Source organism: Morone saxatilis, unplaced genomic scaffold, assembly GCF_004916995.1.
Source record: "Morone saxatilis isolate NCDOM2014 unplaced genomic scaffold, NCSU_SB_2.0 Contig9, whole genome shotgun sequence".
Taxonomy (NCBI): Eukaryota; Metazoa; Chordata; class Actinopteri; family Moronidae; genus Morone; species Morone saxatilis.
Genome location: NW_023340268.1, coordinates 779,288 through 789,348, shown reverse-complemented (window position 1 = coordinate 789,348; position 10,061 = coordinate 779,288). Strand labels below are relative to the sequence as shown.

The 10,061-nt window shown below is 40.0% G+C and overlaps 1 protein-coding gene across 1 annotated transcript in view; it reads left to right on the top strand.

Moving 5' to 3' along the window:
• Positions 1-8,415: 8,415 nt before the first annotated feature.
• The window catches only part of LOC118343114 (glutamate receptor ionotropic, kainate 5-like), a 72,177-nt gene continuing 70,531 nt past the window's right edge, over positions 8,416-10,061 (top strand). The window contains 1 exon segment of the mRNA XM_035681868.1: positions 8,416-8,559. Coding sequence (XP_035537761.1) covers positions 8,451-8,559 — 109 coding nt within the window. The 5' untranslated portion in view covers positions 8,416-8,450.

The following is a 10,061-nucleotide window of genomic DNA, read 5'->3' as shown; positions in this document are numbered from 1 at the left end:
GTGTGACCCTGCCTTTGGTGTTGAATTTTGACACCTTGGAACATATGTACAGGCAGGTGATAGTTCAACAAGAAGGGGCCACGCTACTAGAAAAAAGTATTAAGGCTTGTCTGGCAGTCACCATTGGAATTTATGTGACATGATGCTACCCAACAGGGAACCGCCAGAAGTGCAAGGGTCCTGATCATCAGCGTATATTTATACAATTTTATTAACATTTTACAGGCTTTAGGGGGTCAACATGATGTCTTTACACAGTGCTGTGACAATCAGTGCCTCATTATACAGACAGCTGAGGTCTTGCTGCACATTTTGATATGAAACATTGGTATATCATGTTATGCACGTCCCTTTTAAAGGTGAATTTAATAAGAGAAATCTAAAAATGTCATTAGATCCTGATGAGTGAAACTACTGAGGAGCACAGTGAATATTTCATTCCCCACCTCTCCTGTAATATTAAGAGCAGGAAATAAAAAACACCAAACCACTGAAGCTTTCAGCTTTACATCCCAGACAATCTTCTTCTCCACTTGTTGTTTTTCTCGTTTTTGGCCGTCTCCTTTGTCGATACCTCCCACTGCTCTTTCTAAATTATCTGATGAATAATGTGCCGTGAAACTCTTTAGGTTGTCAATATATGTCTGTGTGCCGCCACCACCACCAAGACGGATTCCTCTGCTCTTCTTCTGCCGCGGAGGAAGGAACGAGCTTTAGATAATGTTTTACTTTTTCACCCAGAATAAAATACCATCACACGGCAGGAAACTGAGCTCGTCATTGTTCTTCTTCTCATCAGCCTCCATCTGCTCTTTTACTGCTACACATCCTCCTCCATCACCTCTGCAGCTCCTCAGCAGCCGTACAGATAAAACTGGATGATGACTCAGGTCAGGGTACATTTGCATACAACCTCCCAGCCAGTCTTGTTTTATTCATAAGTGTGAATGAACTGTGAACATATGGAGGAATGTTGAGGTAATTTAACGCAAATGTGAGTCTAAACGGCTAATTACATACGTTCATTGTGGCCTCGCAGTTCAGCATTTAATTAATTCTGAATAAATTGAATAAATACGCTGGTGACACTGTGGAGGTATTCAACCAGTCACAGTTACATAATGACACGACCTGTATGACAGGAAGAGACTCTGCAGATTAAATTTAAATACATCTTAATATTTTCAGCATCCTGGAAATCCCAGAATTATCTTTAATTAGCTTTCTAGAGTTCTAGAAAATGTAAAATCTTCCAGAAAATCTTCTGTAAAAGAAACAGGAAGTAACCAAATAAAATTATAACAAAGTTATCATCTTATCTCTTATCATATTTTATGGAGAGAATATTGTCTGGTTTTCCCTCTGCCTGCACTCCGCTAACTGCTAATGTAGCTGCTGTTAGCGTTCAACAGAAGGTAACTGTCACCGACTGAGGTTAATGTCAATGATCAATCTTAGTCACATAGAAAACAAGGATATTGCTAACAACTTAATTACAGCAGGATTAAGATTTAAGTTAACTTAATTTAAGTTGATTTATATTAAGATATAAGTAACTGGTTACCACTTTGATAATTGAATAAATGTGAATTGTTTTTATTGTTTGTCAGCGTATTGATGACAGGTCATAATTTCCTTTAATAGAAACCAAAGATGAATTCTGTTAACATATTTTAAATAAGTTAAATAAGTAATAATGTGTGTGTAGTGTAATTTACTTCAATTAACTTAATTTATCTAAGTTACCTCAACAAATTGAGTTACTTCTACTCAAATCAAATCAAATTAATAAACTCAAACGGTTTAAGGCGATCAGTTTCCTCTCATACTTTGAGTAAAACTAACTTACGTATGTATTTTGCGGCGTACTCTTTCATGTCGCTGCCTACATCGGTTTTATTCTTTCTAAAAGCAGGCCGACCACATGCAGGAATCGAACCTTCCTCCCTCTTCCCTCCTGCAGCCTCCCTGCTGTTTTCGGAGGTGTAAATATGTCGTGTGTCAGCGGCTAAATGAGAGGATTACCATGTCATTATAGTGGTTTGAGTCAGCAGCACTCACTGTGCTTCAAAACAAAATCTCCTTATCCCCTGAAGGGAGAGAACGCTAATATCCTATATTTAGGTGAGCATTAAGGGCCATTACCCAACAGACAAAGTGCTGTACGCTGAGCGCTCCTCTTTTGTTGGGATGGAGCCTTTTCCCCCTTTTATTGCATCTGAAAAGAGGTATGCGAGATATCATCCTTCACATCAGAAAAGCTCACAGCCAGCGCCACTTTTTTCCTGAATGAGGTGAGCTAACAGCAGGTCAGGCATGAAGCAGGAAAGTCAAATATACGATATGACCTTTAAAGCGCTGCTGTGATGGCGACGCCGCAGACGAGAGGGGAGGCAGAGTTTGAAGATTAAAAGGCGTGTTTTCCAACCTTTTGTTGTTGTATTCATGTTGACCAAAGCAGCTTCTGTTGCCGGAGATCCTTTTGTCCTGCGGAGCTAAATCTCTAAAGCTGTTCTTCTTCTGGGATTTCTGTCGACTGGTGGCAGCGAGAATCGAAACACAGCATGTGATGTTTATGTACTGCAGTTTAAAGTCGGCGGTGGAGCTGGTGGATGGATGAACACTCAGGTCCCAGGGGTTTTTATTATTGTTTAACCATTTTACCACCTTTACCTAAAAACCTGCTGATCCTGGTAGGTGTCCTGCATCCAGACCCTGTAACTCCCTCAGCCAGTGGTGTAATTAATTATGTTATATTGTCAGACAGTTTGGTGAATGTTTCTTATCAATCATCACCTCTGCTATCAAATAAAGGCATAAAAAGCCTAAATATATATATAATTGTTAGGGCTGCTCCCAAATAAAGACTCTTCTAGTCGACTAAACTGTAGTATTTTAAGTTTTGGTGATTTAATTCCAGTTTGTTCCATTGACTGGTTTTCTTTAAGTTGACTTTGTATCACTCAAAAATTACTATAATTCTTAATTTTTTGTTTGATCAGTTTTTAAATCATCATATGTGAAAGTAAGCATATATTGTCAGTTGGATGGATGTCGCCAATCAATCATCACCTTTCCTATCAAATAAAGGCATAAAAAGTATAAAGGACATTGAAAGTGCTGCCGTACCTCGTCCCCTCGATCAATTAATCAATCACTGATCTAATGTTCATAAAGTGTGTTTTGTAAAATGTTTTTCCTTCTGTCTCCCTCAGGATCAATTAATTAATCAATCTTAAATTCTGTTGTTGTTTAAATGTTTAAAATAAAGTGTATAAATTGTGTTAATCTGAGTTACAGGAGAGAAGTCGTTGGGGATGTTGATATTAAACGAGCGTCAGATAAAGAAACGTATGGCGGCTCTGTATGAACCAGATAGACAAGGATCAGTGAATCAAACACAAAGCGTCTCCGGTCTGAGAACACAAAGCAGGAAATGAGCATAACAGTTCCCCTTTAATTATGTGTTATTATGCGTTCGCTTTATATTCGAGCTGTTTCTACACAATTGACCGTTAGCGAGGCCCTATCACCTTAGTTACCGTTGCTATGCCTGTCAAACTGTTAATTCCCACGTACATACACCAACACGTAGATGCAGTTTATAAAGTGACAGATTCACACAGTGCTGCCTCTGAGTTTGACTTTAATTAGCAGAAACACTGCGGAGGCTCGGTTTATTATTTGAATATCAAATTAATCAAATTTTTTGAGGCCTTAGTATGTTTCAATTTCAATTCAGTGGTAACGAAACTTTATGTATTCTGTTGGTCCCTGTAAATCAGCCCCCAATGGACGTACAACCGACATGTATGAAGACTGGTACACACGTGTATCATCATCAGACAAGCAAAAAAGCCTCTTGGACCCAAACACCAAACCCAACAGGAAGTCAGCCATTTTAAATTTAATGGTCTTTTTTTTTTCGTGTTGTCTTTGAGTGACTTCTCAAAGGGAATTTATCGGATCGACTTTAAATTTGGTTATTGATCTCTAAAAACATTAATGATTTAAAGTTGTGCTATTTATGACTGTACGTCGAACGGCGTGCCCGTAACTTCTGTGTACGTGATCCGATCTCAATGAAATTTCAAATGTTTGATAAGAGTCCCGCCCTGAACACGTCTACATGACAATATTCAGTCATAGTGATCTGATTTACACATGATACGCTGGTGGCATGACGAGTGCGAGGGTCCGTTCATCGCTGCTTGCAGCTTTAATTTTTATTACACAATGTGTAATTTCTATGTAGTCAAGTAAGCAATAATAAATGAGCAGCATCCAGTCTGACTTCAAAAATAAGGCTTGCGTGGTTAACATGATACAGTCGCAGTTTGGTCATGTTTAGGCACAAAAACCATTTACCTTAAAACTTTTAATAACAGCCCCTGCGTTTATTTGCCCCCGCCTTTATTGGAGAGTTTACGGTAAATTTATAAAATAACTCTGATTCATTACGTTAAATAACTTAAGTACATTATGTAAGTTTATTTACATACATTAATTCAAAGACATCGGTCTCCTGGGGTAACCGAACTTACATAACGGACCTGACCGAATTTATACATTACATACGTTTACAGACGTCCAGTAAATCCTGGTGGTTAACGCCAGTTTGGTAAATCCTGGTGGTGTTTAGGAAGAGTTAAAATTATGTTAGAAACCTGATGTTACTTTGAAGAAATTGTTCACTTCTGGTTTCACACAGGACACAGACAGCGTGGTTAAAGGGCGGGGCTCAGGTTCATCAAAATCAATAGTTTATAATAATCCCAGATATTCCTGCTGTAATCTGAAGACTCAGTTACAGAGGATTCCTGCTCTGTGTCTGCACCAACAAACACTCAGACGTCTCCTCTTCGCTCTCTTCTTCATCTTCATCCACAAATATTATTATTTACCGCCCCTCGCCGTCTCATTCACTCGTACAGCCGATGAACCAGGGCTTTAAAGCCTCATGCTCGGCTGTAAATCGCTGCCAGCGAGTGTCGGCTGTTCGCCACCGATGGAAAATGAGATTGAAGACAGTTAATTGAGTTGAGGCTGCGATTAGCCTCGGAGCTGCTGCGGTGAACTGCGGTGGCGGTTTGGTATCAGCGGGGTCCCGCCAGCTCTGTTTGCTAGCTGACATGATAGCACTTCCTGCAGGAAAGACCCTAATTAATTGTTATCATCATTTGTTTGTTTGTGCCTGAAGCCAGAACTCGTTTCCTGTCTCAGCTCGCCATCACGTCTCTTTCTGCCCAGTTTTCTGTCACTCACATTATATTCTTTCATTTCTGTCTCGGCTGTTTTCATCTCTTCTCTCTCAGTTTCCTTCACTTTGTTTCTGTGATTGTTGGCAAGCAGCAGGTTGTTTTTACATGTTTATTTTGGAGGTACAGTCGCAAGAACTGCCTCTTCTGGCTTCTGAAAAAGTCAATTAGTTTGCAAACTTTGAGGAACTTGGGTTAAATACTGAATAAAAAACTGTGATGGAACAGATTTTATCTTCTTGAAAACTCAATATCTTTGTATTTTTATATAAAAAATACAATAAATTTGTTTTCCTGTGAAACAAAATGATGTAATACGTAAGCATGAACTAACTGATTTCAACCAAAGTGAAGAGACTGCAGATTAAATTCAATCATCATTCAAAATCATTCAAATACTTTCAGCAACACTCAAGAAAAAGTAACATTTTCCGATAAATATTCTGAAACAGAAGCTTTATTTAGCTAACTGCTAATGTAGTTGTCGTTATCGTTTCCTGATGGAGTTGTTGCTAAAAGAAGCTAACTGTCGCTAACAGTAATGTTAGATTAACGTTAGCTGACGTTAACGAGTCTTCATGACAAATGCACCGGATAAAAAAAGAGATTATTTGGCTGTAATATCCTAAAAAAATCCCATTTTCTACATTTTTATTTCTTTTTATTGGTAAAAAGATTAATAATCTCTGACAGGATGCAGTGGTAGTGCTGGGGCATCTGGGTAACGTAGTTAAATCTGTGAGAGCAGTCAGGACATGATTACCTCGTAGTTATTGTATTTATTATCATAATGATTCTATTAATTATCTCACACTGATGGCCTTTTATGTATTACCCTGTTTTATGTGCAGTATTTAAGGTTCTGTGGTTGTTGTTGTTTTTTGCCCCCGGGGGAACAACAGATGCAGATTAGCCGTTAGCTAACGCCGGTGCTGTTAGTTTTAATAGTGTGCTGCAAAAATAAAGAAATAAAATAAATCCAGAGTACATCTGGCTCTTAAATTACAACTTGGAAAATTATTTCTGCCAATTTTTTTTGCACGATTAGGACGTCTTCATGCTCTGAGCAGAGTTCCGATAATAATCAGTATTATAACTGTCAGTCTTTTAGCTTTAAAAATCATCATTATCGTCTCCATCTGGATCACTTATAACAGAAACTCTCTCTCCGCCACTCCTCCTCCTCTTCTTTTATCTCTCACTCTTCATCTCCGCCACCGAGCTTCGTCCCGATCGACTCGAGCCAGTTTAAATTCCATTTGGGAATCTCATTTAAATTCATGTGGGACGCCTCATTGGCAGGGCGGCGGTAAACATTTAGCAAGGGGCGGGTTAAACAAATGAAGAGCGTGTTGGTGTTGTCGGTGGCGGAGGAAGAGGAGGGAGGAAGAGGAGGGAGGGAGTTAGAGGAACATAACTCAACTGTCCACACGGAGATGAAAAGATGAAGCAGTTGCATGATGGGATTGAACAGTGGTAGATGTCTGTCGGGGCTCAGCGCCTGCTGTGTTGTTCCTGTGAGAAGTTGAATGCAAAACACACACACACACAAACACACACACAAACACTCACGTCGACACTAATGAAAAAATCTCGCCTCAGTCGCTCTAATCTACTTTGAAGATTTGGACTCGTTTCGTCATGCTCCCTCGCTCAGCCATTTTAAATCTCTCTCTCTCCGCAACATGTGATAGTCTCTTGATCTCGCTCGCACACTTTTGTTCTCCAATATTTTATTTTTTCCCTCCGTCTGACTCTCTCCTCCTCCTCGTTTTCACATCTTGTCTCTTGCCTTTTTTCCCTTTTCTCTAATCTTCTCACGCTGACGTTGTCTCCCTTGCTCTTAGACTTCTAATTCTGAAAAACAACCTTTACAGCAGCGGCAAAAACAGTACTGAAAATATATACTCCCATAAAAAATGACTAAAGTTAAAACAAATAAGTACCTGGTTAATAAATTACTCAAAGTAGTTTGTTACCTTAAATTTTTATATTTTTTGGGATGTCATCACGACTGAAATAATGAAAGTAATGCTAACTTTCTGAAGTTGTCTTTGTAAAAGTAGATCAAAGAGTAAAGAGTAGAACTCGTTCCTTAAACACGATACTTTTTTACTCCTTCGTTACCACCCGGCTTTACATGTTGTTTTTGATCCACAGTGAAACACCTGAACAGTCTGGTTACTTTGCAGAGTCTCAGTTGGTCCAACTTATGATTTAGTTTTTTCAAGAGATTGAAGGATGTATTTGTCAAACACTCATATATCTCTACATGTGCGCCATAGCAACTTCGACTGCACGTCTCTGATGAACTGGCCGCTCAGTCACCATAGGGACGATATTGTTAGCTCGTGTTGCTATGAAGCTTCACATATTATTCTGTTTTTGTATGAAACTGATTTAATTGCAGATCAACTCAGCAACTTCATGAAATAACTTCTTTAATATCACAAAGTCGCCTGAAATAAACTTAAACACAGGTTAATGTTTACTCGAGTCTTAATTTGACGCTGTGAAGCAAATCTAATGTACTGGATGTGAATAACGAAATAAATTGTCACTTAAACTGACATAAAAAAATAAAATAGTACAAGCAAAGGTTGTCATTTAAGAAGCCTAAAAACAGTACAAAGTACAAGTTACTTTCAGTTTTAAGTATAGTATCAGTATTTGTTGTTTGTGACAACTACTGAAATTATGAAGTTGGCGTTACGTTATTCAGCAACTTGTTTTGTAATCACAAAGTCACTTGAAATGAACTTAAATACAGGTTTAATGACAGATTTCTTTAGTCTTATTTTGACGTTGTGGAACAAACTTAATGTACCGGATGCCAAACTTTCACTGTAACTCCTCACAGCTGACAGGGTTGCAGTGTCTGTCCTCTGCTGCAGCTAATAACTGCAATGACAGCCCACTGTGGAGCTCATAAAGACCGTTACTGTCACTGCCAGATGCTTGTTGTGTGTTTATAGAGCAGCTGTTAGCGGCTGTATGTTCACTGTCAGCACTGAGATGTGTATGTCGGACTGATGTTTTACAGGCGGAGGTAATAAGCTGTCCTCTAAACGAACATTAACAGGTTCGATGTATGATTTGTGGCGGATGATAATGAGTGGTAATGAACCCTCCTGTCCTGCAGGTGGCGGTACAGGCAGCCAGCAGACCATTCTCCATGAGGAGCAGTGGAAGATGCCGGCTCTGCCAGCACTGCTGCTGTCGATTTATGTCGTCAACCTGCTGCTGACCACGGCACCGCTCTCCTTCAGCCAGGCCAACATCCTCTCTGCTGTCCGGATGGGTGAGTACCGTCGCCATGATGTGGGTTCGAATCTGCTAACACTGAAAACAGAGCTGTTGTTGAGTCTTGATACAGGAACTCTAAACTTTAACTAAATTCTGAACTATTTAGAATTATTGTGCTTCAAATGAGCATAAAAAGTCTACGAGTCTTAAAATAATACAAAGAGGTTTTGTTTCAATTACAAGACAAATAATTAGATTTAAAGACTTAAGCTACTTGAAGGTCCAGTGTGTAACGTTTAAGTGTTTCACAGCCGCCGTAGTTTCTCCTATTTACTGTATCCAAGTGTTTCCAGTGAGCCAACAGCAACATCCTGACTGTGTTTGACCTGAATGAAGCTGAACCTGAATCAGTATCGTTGGTAACTCGCGTTTACCCGTCTACTTCATGTCAAAGTGGCTGCTGTGAAAAAGGTCTGATGACTTGGGGCAGTGGTGGCTCAGGAAATCATGACTTGGGACTTGTTGTCCTTGGCTTGGAACTTGAAATTTGTTGATCTAGATTCAAGACTTGAGGAAGGTTTTAGACGCTGTTATCTGCACCAGGAGCTGGTGTCACTATTTACCCAGAATCCTCCTGTGTCTATAAATAAAAGCCCTCTGTTACCACATAAAATCTCCTGCATCGTGTTGTTTTTGTTTCTCTCTCCACTTGTTTCTCCTCTCACCACCCACCGCCGGCTGTTTGCCATCTTGATTCCTCTCTCACTCTCCTTGCTTTGTTCGCCGTTTTACGAGGCCCTAGAGGCTTCCCTTTGTCTCGCCGCTCCCTCGCTTGCTCGCTGTTTTACATTTCTTCTTCTTCCCTCGCCGTGTTGTTTCCATCCCACGATGGATCATTTGTAGGCGCAAATAAACTCGGCAGAAACCGGATCAGGGAGCTTCTCCGTGACTTCCCTTCACGACTCATGGCCGCTCTGCTCTCGACGCCGCTCACTTCCCGTCCCCACCGCGTCCGCAGAGGAAGATTAACTCCATAGCGGAGGCTGAACATTGGCAGCGAAGGTTCAGCTCGCTCCTCGCAGCAGATAACGTTTCCTTCCTCAGCTCCAAGTTCAAATCCCTGTTGCTTTTATCACACGGGGGCTTCGGCAAAACCGTTGGGCACTTTATTTCAAGCTGCCATGGCAACTGGTTCGCCTGGCGATGTGTAATGGCTCACCTTTCGCTCTCACATTAACGACGGCTGACTGCTCCACTCACACTTACATCTGAAACACGTTTGTTTCACTTATAGAAGTGGAAATAAGAGAAGTCACACGTTCACCCTCACAGACGATGAAAGGACTGAATTCAGCTGCAAAGAGAGGTCTCAAAGAATAAAAATAGATCTTCCAGGTGAAATAAAAAATGACTTTATAATCCTTTAAGATCACATCCTCAGTTTTATTGTTCCCCTATTAAACAACATGTGCCAACAAATTTACTACATTTCTTTGTATTATTGTTATAGTATTATTGTATAAAAACAATCATTGTGTCTTCCTGTAAAACTAAATG